The sequence below is a fragment of the Rhinolophus sinicus genome, linkage group LG06 (genome assembly GCF_036562045.2).
Source record: "Rhinolophus sinicus isolate RSC01 linkage group LG06, ASM3656204v1, whole genome shotgun sequence".
NCBI lineage: Eukaryota > Metazoa > Chordata > Mammalia > Chiroptera > Rhinolophidae > Rhinolophus > Rhinolophus sinicus.
Genome location: NC_133756.1, coordinates 58,459,338 through 58,472,183, shown reverse-complemented (window position 1 = coordinate 58,472,183; position 12,846 = coordinate 58,459,338). Strand labels below are relative to the sequence as shown.

Genomic DNA, 12,846 nt, shown 5'->3' with positions numbered 1-12,846 from the left:
AAGCTTTCAGGTGGACAAAGCCCAAGGTGTGGCGCTTATCAAGCTTCTGTTTGAGTCATGCTTGCTAATGTGCCATTGGCCAAAGCAACTCATTGACCACATCCAGAGTCAATGGGGGCGGGTCCACATAAAGCAGGAATACCACTGGGCAGATTTATCCTAAGAATCTACCACATCCACTGTGAATTTAAGAATTTAGAATATCAGTAGCCTTCTCCTTACTTAGTACTTGCCTGACACCCATATTTCATAATTCACGGCGGGGGGGGGGGGCAGTAGTACTTACACTCTATCGAGAATTTTAGACACTGTTTTGGGTGTTCTAGTGAGATATAGCCTGAGCATGCACGTTTAAAATGTATATTGTTTTATTATAATTTTGTATCTTGCATTTCTCCTGTATATTTTAGTTAGCGCATTATGCTGATTTTTTTTAAAATACTAGATGCATAGTAGGTTATATTATCCATGGATTTTCTTTCAGGATAGTAAAGTTACATTACAAAACACTTGTTACCACGAGGCAGTGTTTTAGGTCTGGTATTTGTGAAATTAATGAGATAAGTTTGAGTGTTTAAGGATAGTTTTCAGTTATTTGTAAACCTTTGTAGACCAGATGAAGTGTCACTAAACTATTTTAATTGTGATTGTTGATTTCGATCTTTGTGTTGTGAGAATGTGGGGCAGGAAGGGGAGAAGTGTCATTCACGCTTCAGGAAGCAGTGAAAAATCCCCAAACGTTGGTACCTTACTCTTCTCCAGAACCCTAAACTGCCTCAGCCACCCTCCTTAGCATGGCAAATTTGCTTATAGATTATAGTTCGACTTGTGAACTTATTGTAGAACAATATACACAGGATTCCTTTCTAGCTTGAGGTTGTAACAGAACAGATGGTGCAGTTCCTGAGCCCAGCAGCTGGAAGGGACAGAGGCTGCACTCCGCACACAGTAGGGGCACTGTAAACCAAGTACATTGCGGAGGTTGACGGGAAGCCATCCACTCCCCAGGCAGTATCCTTATCTCTCCAAGCCCACACCCCTGGCCGGAGCAGCGGTGAGCTCGGAGCAGATGGTGAGTCCCGGATGCCAGATGTGCAGCACACCCTGCGCCGTCTGGGGCGCTGAGTTCTTTGGTCCCTGCCCCACCCAATCCCTCCCCTCCCCACGAGCTCCCCGCCACGGTCTGCGCCACACGTGGTATCAGATCACCGCGGGATCCCAGGAGGGGAACGGAGGAGTGGGAGAGGCTAGATCCTGCGCCCGCAACGCGCTCGCCTCTCTTCTCCGCCTCGCGTCACCTGGCAGCGAGTGCGGTCTCTGTGCCTTCCACCCCCTCGCTGCAATCGAGCGCCTTTCTTCCTCCCATCCTGTCTTTCTCTTATCTGACATCTTGTTTTCGTTACTCTGCCCACTCCCCAGCGAGTTTTCCTCCCAGCAGACGCGCGGACCCAGCCCGCTCTCGCACACGCTCCAATTGTAGGTCAACTGGTTTGCTAACGTGGACTTAGGTTTGCTCTTAACGGCTTTTCCATAAGCGAAATCAGCCTCTTTCTCCACAGGGCTCCAACTGTCACTGCTTTTACTCGGCTGTTGGGTTGGGGGTGGGAATCTCGTGGGTTGTGCTCGCATCCCCACCGCGTGCTGAGGTCACTAGGACGGTTTCGGGACGCCTGGGATGGGGTAGGGAGCCCATTCAGACACTTGTAGAAATGCAGAGACACGCGAATGAATGCACTGGGACACAGCGCCGAACCCCTCCACAAAGCGTTGCTTCCAAGGAACCACGCCTGGGGCGCAGCCTCTACCAGTTATTTACCTACCGTAAGCGCCCTCCTCTCAGACCAGACCTGAAACCAGGATCGAATCACTCGGGCGTCGGGTACACCCCCTTGGCAAGTTCGCCTGGCATCCTGGGGCGCTTCTGCGGCGCTCGCGGACCCGACTCCCCACCCCACCGCACCTTTCCCGCACCCTGCACGCTTCCCCTTGTCATAGTCCCGCGGCAGGGGAAGCTTGAGGATTCGGGTGCAACCAATTGTCAACCTCCCTTCTCCCTGTGGCTTTTTCTGCTCCCACCCGCCGCGCACACACGCCTGTTCTGCCCTGCTGAAAGAGCCCAGGCAGCTGCAAGCTCAGTGGGGCCTCTCCGTCTGCCCGGACCTGGGCGAGTGCCCAGACCCGGTCCGAATGTCGGGTGCTGGCCGGAGCGTGGGGCCTACACGCACAGCGATCAGAGCGCATTTAGGCGTCCAGAGCGCAAACTATGGGCACGGAGAGAAAGGGGGCAAGTGGCTAGTAGTTCCGGTCAGTGACGGAACTGGGCACCATCGCCCAGGGCCAAGTTGGCTCCTGGGTGGGAAAATGGAGGAGCCGAGCACCCAGGAAACGACCCCCAGTCAGCCGCGGCCGGCTACAACTTTAAAGGGGGGGGGGTTAGGAGTTCGCGAGGGCGCGTGGGCGTCTTCACGGGCTGCGTCTGTGTGCGCGCGTGCGTCTTCAGCTCCTTCCCAGGTCGTAAAGCCTAAACGGAAGACGGGTGTTAAAGTGCTGCTGACAGGATCGCCTGAAACATGTTTACAGTAGGAAAGACTTTCCTCCAGAAAGCACAGCCTTAGTCGATTCCAATTTATTTCCTCCCTGTAACTGGAATCGAACGGTGGGGCTCGGCCGCCGAGGCGGGACCCAGCTGAGCGCCGTTAATCCCGCCGAATCCGCTCCGAGCTCCCGGCAGAAGGAGCGGGACCTGAGCCACAGCGTCGCTGAGCTCCGCCAGGCGTCCTAGCCCAGGGAACCATGTTTTCAGGAGGAGGGGTGGGTTTTTGCTGCTCCTGAAATAACGCGCGCCGCTTTTCTGCACCGCTCTCAGCAACGGAGAGCTGCTGGCGGAGAAACCGCGTTCTAACTCCTCCCGCTTCTGCAAGATACGGACGCGGTAATTGATAACCTCCCGGATTCAGTTACTAGATCCAAACCCGAGACTGGCTTCCGCAGTCTCGGGGAGCTTCCGACAAGTGAACAGGAGGCGGCGATCGGTTGCCCTAAACTTTGATTTATGAAACAAAAAACATCAAAATTAACCGACACACCTTATTAACCGCTCACCGTTTAAACTGCTACTTAAGGAAGGTAGAGTAGTGGAGGATGATGTGGGTTCGGGAGAGGAGGAGGGGGAAAAGAAAGTCTGAGGATCCCCACATTTTCCCACGTCTCTGCGGACGCAGGGAGGCTCAGCGCTGCCACCTGGCGGCGCCTCCTCCGCAGGATGGGAGCTGGCAAAACCTTGGCTTCGCGTGGGTGTGCCTGGCCTAGGCTTTCCGAAATGGGGCAGAGGCTCCAATTCATTCTTCGAATCTTCGTGGCTCAGGCAAACACTCGTTTTCTGCTTGTTCTCATCAGAAAATCGAGAGAAAAGGAAAATGAGTTGGCATTGGTGTGAAGGGCTTACTTAGGCCCATCAGGTGCTAGTCGCTGGTGAGGAGGGGGAGAGAAATGGTTGAAATTATTAGAAATGTGGGGTTCTTATCTCTTATTCTAAGACTAAAACTATAGCCTAAATTTCATTTTACTCCAGATTTATATTTTGATATTTTGCAAATAAGAATTACCTCCATACCATTTTGATTATTATTTTTCAATGCAACCCCCATAAGGGAAGTCCAGTTCCAATACAACTTCATCAGCCCAAAGCGATGAAGGGCAAGTTATGTTTGTTTACTTGATTGAGAAGTCAGCCTTGGATGGAGGATTCTTTTCCATAAAGTGTGGAACCAAAAAGCCTGTGGCCTTTCAGTTGAAAAAGGCCAATGACATCAAATTTCCCAGGGCTTCTTTCCTGTCTGTGAAAGTAACAAGACAGGGTTTTGTTTTTTTTCCTCTTTATTTTTATTTGAAGAGAGTATTTGTCAGGTCAGCCCAGCTCCTACAGCCACTGTTTCTATAACCAAGGCAAGGCAAATCTTGCAAATCAGTGCAAATCCAGATTTGTTAAACTAATTTCCCTTCAGGTTTCCCCCCCTATATTCTATAGGAATATATTAAGCAGTGGGATAGAATCTTATTTCCATCTACACCCCATACTATTTTATGGATGTGAGATTGTACGTTGTATAGGTGAGAGCAGAAGAAATGAATTAGCAGATAATACATTACATCATATAGAATTCCATTATTTAATGGAAAATAAAATATTTATCTTAATTTAAAATTTGAAATGTCTAGCCTCATTGCTAATAAAGACAGTCTATTATTTTAAAACAAGAAATTGTTTTGCAAAATTATCTTGGTTTCAGTTAATATGGCTTAAAGAGTAGCATTAAGAATTACTTCATGTACTGCAAAGCCAGCAGAGGGAACACTGAGTACTGATTTAGTAGGGGCCACCAAATATCTGGTATTTAGGGGAAAAAATATCAGTAATGGAGAACTGGCTACAAAGCATATGAAGTTAGGTAATGAGAATACAGGAATCTTTTCTCATTATTTGGTATTCAGAGGCCTAACACATTCCAGCCTGCACATACATACTCAGTTGGTGAGAAAGATGACTTTAATAAAAGGCCATTTGTCACATGTTTTCTTTTAAGAGAACTAATAACACATAAAAACAAATCTACTTCAGAAGTTTAAGCATTCATATATATTACAATAATCCTATAAAGTCAATGGAAATTACTAATATATTTCTTCAATTCTAAGATGAACTTTTTTCATTTTCAACATGTCTGAATTAGATATATGTCCTACAACTGGGGAATGTCACAGTTTCATTGGCAGTTCTTCCTTAGTGGCATGTAACAATGGTGTTTCTTAAAATCTATTGGATTTGTTGCAATACAGAAAGTACATCTAATGATTAGAAATACACCAGTGACTATTTTTTTGGTATAAAGTTTTTAAACTTTGTGTGCTCTAAGCATAAACAAAATTACTATGACTGCTTTGATTAACTTCCACTTTCCCCCATCATATTCAGTGGTGGAAGGGTAAATGGATTTAGAAATATAATCAATTATATTGATACTCACCTTGACTGAATTGTCACAAAATAGCTACACTCTCAAATCTTTGTTGGTATAAATCCCAAAATAAATATTTTTTTATTTTTTATTTTAGTGACGGTATAGATTTTATAAACAGACCTCTTAATTTTTATGTCAGATTGATAACATTTAGGGGTATGTTTGGGTTGCATACCAAAGAAAATTAAATGCATGCTAATACACCCAACTTTGTTACATGCAAAAAAGGTCCCTGTGGGTTTTTGTTTGCTTTTAATATGTGTTTCCCCTTCTAAAAGGAAAAGCATATAACTTGGGTAGCTAATGGTCAAAATGTTTTTGCTTTTACCCACAAAATCATTCTTGCTTGTGGTTGATCTTTAGAAATCAACTCCGATGTTTCCAAAGGATGTTCTTTCCAGTAAAATTCTAAATCTGACAACCTGGGACTCTTGCCAACCTACATACAAGATAAATAGAAATCTGCTACCTAGTACTAGTTTGATCTGAATCAAAACCACCTATCATTGGCCTATAGAAAAACAGTTGACTTATTATGGTGTTAGGGAAGAATTTGTAATTTTCACACCTTGGAACAAAGGTAATTTTGTGTCCACATTAGCATGTGTTCTGACTACCTAGGCACCTTATCTTTGCCACAATACTTCTCACTGAAGTTCCTTTCTTTTAAAATCACTAGGAGTTCAGTGTTGCCACTTTTGCCCTTGGATGGAGTTCACATCCACCATCTGTGATTTTTTTTTCACATTGGTGGCCATCTCTTCAATGTTGGTCTGTTGAACAATAGGCTGCTTCTGCTAGCAGGAGTGCCTTTGGCATCTGAATTATGAAGGGAAGGATAATACCATTTACTGAGGGCTTACTGTACATCAAACTCATTGAACCCTCACAAAAACCCTATATAAAGTAGCTTGTGGTGTTCCCATATCACAGATGAGGAAAACTGAGACTTGGTCACATAGCCAGGGTTACAAAACAAGTATGAAGGATGAGCAGGTAGGTCTAATATAAATCTAGAGGCTCCCTTCTCTTCTGCCACCTCCTACAGTTTGCCTTGGCCTTTCAGTTCCATTCGATTCAAGTAACAAATATATAGGAAGAATATACAGGAGGATAGATAGATAGATAGATAGATAGATAGATAGATAGATAGATAGATAGATAGATAGATATGGAGGAGGCAGAGGACAGAGAGTGAAGCAATCTTTAATTCTGAAGTAAAATTGATTCCCATCCTTTACTCACCATTATTATCCTATACAAAACTCTATGGAAATTCTCCCATTCAGTTAATTATGGACCACTGCCTAATGTGTTCCAATGAAAAGCTCCTCTGTTTGGGCTACTCAGGATTTACAGGAGAGTTTAAATCATTAAATAACCATAGTTAACCCCCGTTTGGTTAAGAGAGCAAGTCATTATTGCAAAAATTCCTCTTTTCTACCACAAACAGCACAAAAATTGCTCTGAAGGGATTTACACAACACATCAACATCTGTGCTGTACCTAGAGTTGTTAAAATAATTGTGATGACAGGTGTCTAGGTACCACTTTCTTAATGGTTTTCAATATCCATTGATTTATTGTTGTAGGTTTCCCTCCCCTTTTTACATCATTGGCTTTATGAAGGAGCAGAGGAACAGATTTGCACTAGAGACTGATTCTTTATGCCAATACTGAAAAGAACTAATAAAAATAATCACTTGGCTTTTAAGCAGAAAGCTTCCATTTACAGTATTTCACCCTTAGCCTCCCTCCCTTCCAAGCCCCTTGTTATCTAACATAATGGTTAGAATACATTTCCGTCTCTCCCCTTAATAATTTCATGCATTAACATCCTCTTCACACACACACACACACACACACACACACACACACACACACACACACACCCCGCAAAAGGAAAAAAAGAGGGAGCAGAAATCTCAGCTGTACTTCTAGCCCTTTTAAAAAGTTTGCTCTGTAAATTGGAATGAGGTCAGATTTGGAGCTTCTCATTGCACGCGGAGATTATTATTGCATCGGGTTCCAAGCCAATGGGAAGCACAGGGGAGGGGCTTGGCACGAGGAAGCGTTGGTTACAGCGGCTGATTGGCCCCGGCCAAGACTGTGAAAGGATAAAGAGGCGCGAGGCGGAATTGGGGTCTGCTCTAAGCTGCAGCAAGAGAAACTGTGTGAGGGGAGGAGGCCTGTTTCGCTCCCGGGTCTCTAGTTCTTGCACGCTCTTTAAGAGTCTGCATTGGAGGAACTCTGCCATTACCAGCTCCCTTCTTGCAGAAGGGAGGGGGAAACATACATTTATTCATGCCAGTCTGTTGCATGAAGGCTTTTTGGCTTCCTACCTTGCAACAAAATTGCACAAACTCCTTAGTGCCGATTCCGCCCACTGAGAGTCCTGGAGCCAGAGTCTTTTTTGCTTTGCATTGTAGGAAAGGGACTAAATGATAGAGACGATGTCGCTTTCCTGAGCTCCTCAGAGCGCTTGTGAACTGGAATCAACTGCTTCAGGGGAGGAAGAAGAAAAAAAAGACTTGTCTGGAAGGCGGCGAGAAACTTGCATTGAAGCTTCAGCAACCAGCATTCAAGAAACTCCTCTCCACTTTAGCACGGTCTCCAGACTCAGAGCCAAGAGACAGAGCAAACTGCGGCGCGGTGAGAGAGAGAGAGAGAGAGAACGAGACAGAGAGGGACAGTCTCCAGCCTGGGAACTATAACTCCCCTACAAGAGGCTCAGGACTCCTTCCCTGCATCTTTTGGAGACTTTCCTCTCCCACCTCCGCCGCGGCCAGGAGTGGAGGGGCCCGCTCGGCCGCCGCGCGCCTCCTCCCGCTTGGCGTGCGCTTGGCTCAGGGAGCCGACAGGGCCCGGCGATAGCGCCGCGGCCGCCGCAAGGCTGTGAGCGCGCGTGGGCGCCCGCCGAGCCGGGGCCATGGTGCAGCAAACCAACAACGCCGAGAACACGGAAGCGCTGCTGGCCGGCGAAAGCTCGGACTCGGGCGCCGGCCTCGAGCTGGGCATCGCCTCGTCCCCCACGCCCGGCTCCACCGCCTCCACGGGCGGCAAGGCCGACGACCCGAGCTGGTGCAAAACGCCGAGCGGGCACATCAAGCGGCCCATGAACGCCTTCATGGTGTGGTCGCAGATCGAGCGGCGCAAGATCATGGAGCAGTCGCCCGACATGCACAACGCCGAGATCTCCAAGCGGCTGGGCAAACGCTGGAAGCTGCTCAAAGACAGCGACAAGATCCCTTTCATTCGGGAGGCGGAGCGGCTGCGCCTCAAGCACATGGCTGACTACCCCGACTACAAGTACCGGCCCAGAAAGAAGGTGAAGTCCGGCAACGCCAACGCCAGCTCCTCGGCCGCGGCCGCCTCCAAGCCTGGAGAGAAGGGCGACAAGGTCGGTGGCAGCGACGGGGGCGGCCACGGGGGCGGCGGCGGCGGTGGGAGCAGCAACGCGGGGGGCGGAGGCGGCGGCGCGAGCGGCGGAGGCGCCAACTCTAAACCAGCGCAGAAAAAGAGCTGCGGCTCCAAGGTGGCAGGCGGCGGGGGCAGCAAGCCGCACGCCAAGCTCATCCTGGCGGGCGGCGGCGGAGGAAAAGCGGCGGCCGCCTCCTCTTTCGCTGCTGAGCAGGCGGGGGCCGCCGCCCTGCTGCCCCTGGGCGCTGCGGCCTCCGACCACCACTCGCTGTATAAGGCGCGGACTCCGGGCGCCGCCGCCTCTGCGGCGGCCTCGGCCCCCACCGCGCTCGCGGCCCCGGGCAAGCCCCCGGCGGAGAAGAAGGTGAAACGCGTTTACCTGTTCGGCAGCCTGGGCGCGGCAGCGTCGCCCGCGGGCGGCGTGGGTGCAGCCGCCGACCCCAGCGACCCCCTGGGCCTGTACGAAGAGGGGGGCGCGGGCTGCCCGCCCGACGGGCCGAGCCTGAGCGGCCGCAGCAGTGCCGCCTCGTCGCCAGCCGCCAGCCGCTCGCCCGCGGACCACCGCGGGTACGCCAGCCTGCGCGCCGCCTCGCCCGCGCCGTCCAGCGCGCCCTCGCACGCATCCTCCTCGGCCTCGTCTCACTCCTCCTCCGCCTCCTCCTCCGCGGGCTCCTCGGCCTCCGACGACGAATTCGAGGACGACCTGCTCGACCTGAACCCCAGTTCAAACTTTGAGAGCATGTCCCTGGGCAGTTTCAGCTCGTCGTCGGCGCTGGACCGAGACCTGGACTTCACCCTGGAGCCGGGCTCGGGTTCGCACTTCGAGTTCCCGGACTACTGCACACCCGAGGTCAGCGAGATGATCTCGGGGGACTGGCTCGAGTCCAGCATCTCCAACCTGGTCTTCACCTACTGATGGCGCGTGCTGGAGAGGAGGGCCGGGGCGACAGAGGGAGAAAAAGTGGACAGAGAGAGAGTTGAAAGAGAAAAGGGAAAATAAAGAAAAACAGAAAAAAGGAAAAGGAAAAAAAAAAAGTGATAAGCGGGGCCGGCTCGGGCGCGTGGCGGTCGCCGGAGAGGAGCGCGCGGCGTTTGGGGACCCGCGCTCCCATCCCCCACATCCTCCGGGGACGCGGCGGAGAGGAGGGAGACGGGCGACCTTTTATTGTTGTTGTTGATGTTGTTGTGATGGCGAAAAAGCTCCTTTGAGTGTCCTCCCCTTTGCGTGAAGAGACCCCCCATTTGCTCCCGGGCTTCCGGACTGGTCTGCACCCCAGCGAAAAGCCGAGTTGGGAGTTTTCTCGAGACTGAAGGAATCTCGTCCCTTTTCTCATCGCCCCCTTGGTGTTCTTATTGTTTTTTATTTCTTGGTCAAGAAAGGAAGGGGGTTAAAACAAAATCCATCGCACCTCTGGGGATTTTGTCCCTAGCACCCCGCCCCCCCTTTTTTTCCCTGAAGACGCAAGGCTCGGGAGGCGAGTTTGACCGACGGCAGATGTTTTGGGGCCACATAGTCTCGAGCCGCCGGGACCGAGAGACTCCACGTTGGCCAGTGCCCGTTCACCCCCCTTTTTCTTTATATTTTTTCTTGCTCCCCTCCACCCTTCACCCCTCCCACCCCCCCACCCCCCGCCGCCGGAGATGTGGAGTGACCGGCGCTCGGAAATGGCCTGAGAACCTGGTTGGAAGAAGCCACACCAGCGAGGGCGGGGGGCGGGGGCGACGAGGACGCAGACTGGAAGGGGGCGAATAAACTGAGATGCATTTGCACGTTGGGGAGAAGGTGGCGGCGGCTCCGGGCCCCCGTCTTCCACGTGGATGAAAAAAGCGAGGGGACCTCCCGGGCCCGCGGGAGGAGGAGAGGCGACTGTTGGATGTGATCCCGGGCAGTGGAGGGCGAGTGGTTTCGGGGGAAAAAGCTTTTTCTTCTCTTAATCGGAATCGTGATGGTGTTGGATTATTTCACTGGTGGGGTTACTATAGCATGTTCTCCTGTCTATCTTTTAAAGATTTCTGTATGAGACTGTTGAGCAGTTTTTAAAATAGGGTAGGATAATATAAAAAGCAGATAGATGGCGCTCTGTTTGATTCCTACAACAAAATTATCACCAGCTTTTTTTCATTCTTAACTCTTTAAAGGATTCAAACGCAACTCAAATCTGTGCTGGACTTTAAAAAACAATTCAGGACCAAATTTTTTCTCAGTGTGTATGTGTCTATTCCTTCTAGGTGTAAATGAGAAGACGTGTTTTTTTCCCTCACCGATGCTCCATCCTCGTATTTCTTTTTCTTGTAAATGTAATCAGATGCCATTTTATATGTGGACGTATTTATACTGGCCAAACATTTTTTCTTATTTTGTCCCTTTTTTTCTTATTTTTCTTTTTACTTATTTCTTCCTTTTTGTTTTTTCTATTTTTTTTTTTTTTTGCTTTTTTTTTTTTTTTTTTTTTTGGTAGTTGTTGTTACCCACGCCATTTTACGTCTCCTTCACTGAAGGGCTAGAGTTTTAACTTTTAATTTTTTATATTTAAATGTAGACTTTTGACACTTTTAAAAAAACAAAAAAAGACAAGAGAGATGAAAACGTTTGATTATTTTCTCAGTGTATTTTTGTAAAAAATATATAAAGGGGGTGTTAATCGGTGTAAATCGCTGTTTGGATTTCCTGATTTTATAATAGGGCGGCTGGTTAATATCTCACAGTTTAAAAAATCAGCCCCTAATTTCTCCATGTTTACACTTCAATCTGCAGGCTTCTTAAAGTGACAGTATCCCTTAACCTGCCACCAGTGTCCACTCTTCCACCCCAGTCTCATGAAAAGGGGAGGAGAATTAGCCAAACACTGTAAGCTTTTAAGAACAACACATTTTTAAAAAATAAAATACTGTTCTGTCCAGAGGCTTTAAAACTGGTGCATTTACAGCAAAAAGGGATCCTGTAGCTTTAACTTGTAAACCACATCTTTTTTGCACTTTTTTTATAAGCAAAAACGTGCCGTTTAAACCACTGGATCTATCTAAATGCCGATTTGAGTTCGCGACACTATGTACTGCATTTTTCATTCTTGTATTTGACTATTTAATCCTTTCTACTTGTCGCTAAATATAATTGTTTTAGTCTTATGGCATGATGATAGCATATGTGTTCAGGTTTATAGCTGTTGTGTTTAAAGATTGAAAAAAGTGGAAAACATCTTTGTACATTTAAGTCTGTATTATAATAAGCAAAAAGATTGTGTGTATGTATGTTTAATATAACATGACAGGCACTAGGACGTCTGCCTTTTAAGGCAGTTCCGTTAAGGGTTTTTGTTTTTAAACTTTTTTTTGCCATCCATCCTGTGCAATATGCCGTGTAGAATATTTGTCTTAAAATTCAAGGCCACAAAAACAATGTTTGGGGGAAAAAAATAAAAAAAAATCATGCCAGCTAATCATGTCAAGTTCACTGCCTGTCAGATTGTTGATATATACCTTCTGTAAATAACTTTTTTTGAGAAGGAAATAAAATCAGCTGGAACTGAACCCTAAATCTTGACTTTTGTCATTATTATGCCCAAAGCCTAAGATAGGGAGGGCTCTACAATGTGTAGAAACTACACCGTCTGCCTTAGCATTTAAATAAGTTCTCAGAGAGGAGCCTGTTAAATGCCATCTTATTGAGGAATACTGAGTTCTTCTCAGCCAAACTTGGCAGGCCTTGACCCTGAAATGATGGCGTCAGCTGAATATGTGTCAACTCTATCCGCTTTCTAGGAATTTTCTGAGTTTACCACATTAAAAAAAAAAAAAAAGCCCTTTGTCTTGAAATTTTAAAAAGAGGAGGGGCAATGTAGACAGAATTCTTTAAAGATGAAACTAGCTAGCTGATCTTTTTAAAACTTTTATTTTCCTACAGTTGCTTTCTCCTTGACTTGCCCATAGTTACCATCTAAGAATGGCTAGAATTGTTTTCCACAGATTAAGAACAAATAAGCCTGTTATCAATACATTGTGGAGGAGAAAGCCTTTACCAATTATAAAATTTAAAAGTTGTATAAGCTTCTTCCTTAAAAGCAGAAAGGTTTATGTAGTGCTAAAATCTTGATTTTTGCCATGCCCAACGGTTATTAATGTCAGTGAAGTGCTCCAGTAAGGATGACCTGGAGAAGCTGGCTTGGTGAAGGCTGGGAGGAAAGCTCTCCTCTTAATCTGTGAACAGCACACATTCAGCTAGTGGAGAGTTACACTTTCATAAACAAGAGGCCCACAAGTAGTATTGAGACCTACATACAAGGAGAAAAAGTACCTTTGGATTTCCTAAGGTCCATTAGTATTTGGTTTGGAATCTACAACATGCTAAGTAGCATTATTTCCTGTTTATTTTGAGGGTTAAGAGTTGCCATTCACAAAACCCATCACTTTC

The 12,846-nt window shown here is 47.5% G+C and overlaps 1 protein-coding gene across 1 annotated transcript; it reads left to right on the top strand.

Moving 5' to 3' along the window:
* Positions 1 to 7,156: 7,156 nt before the first annotated feature.
* Positions 7,157 to 11,973, top strand: SOX4 (SRY-box transcription factor 4). The gene has a single exon (XM_074335172.1). The coding sequence runs from the start codon at positions 7,948 to 7,950 to the stop codon at positions 9,352 to 9,354; it is 1,407 nt and encodes a 468-aa protein (XP_074191273.1). The 5' UTR covers positions 7,157 to 7,947; the 3' UTR covers positions 9,355 to 11,973.
* The last annotated feature ends 873 nt before the right edge of the window (positions 11,974 to 12,846 follow it).

Excerpts from the sequence above, each read along its gene's own strand:
- SOX4 (XM_074335172.1), top strand. The coding sequence starts at position 7,948 with ATGGTGCAGCAAACCAACAACGCCGAGAACACGGAAGCGCTGCTGGCC.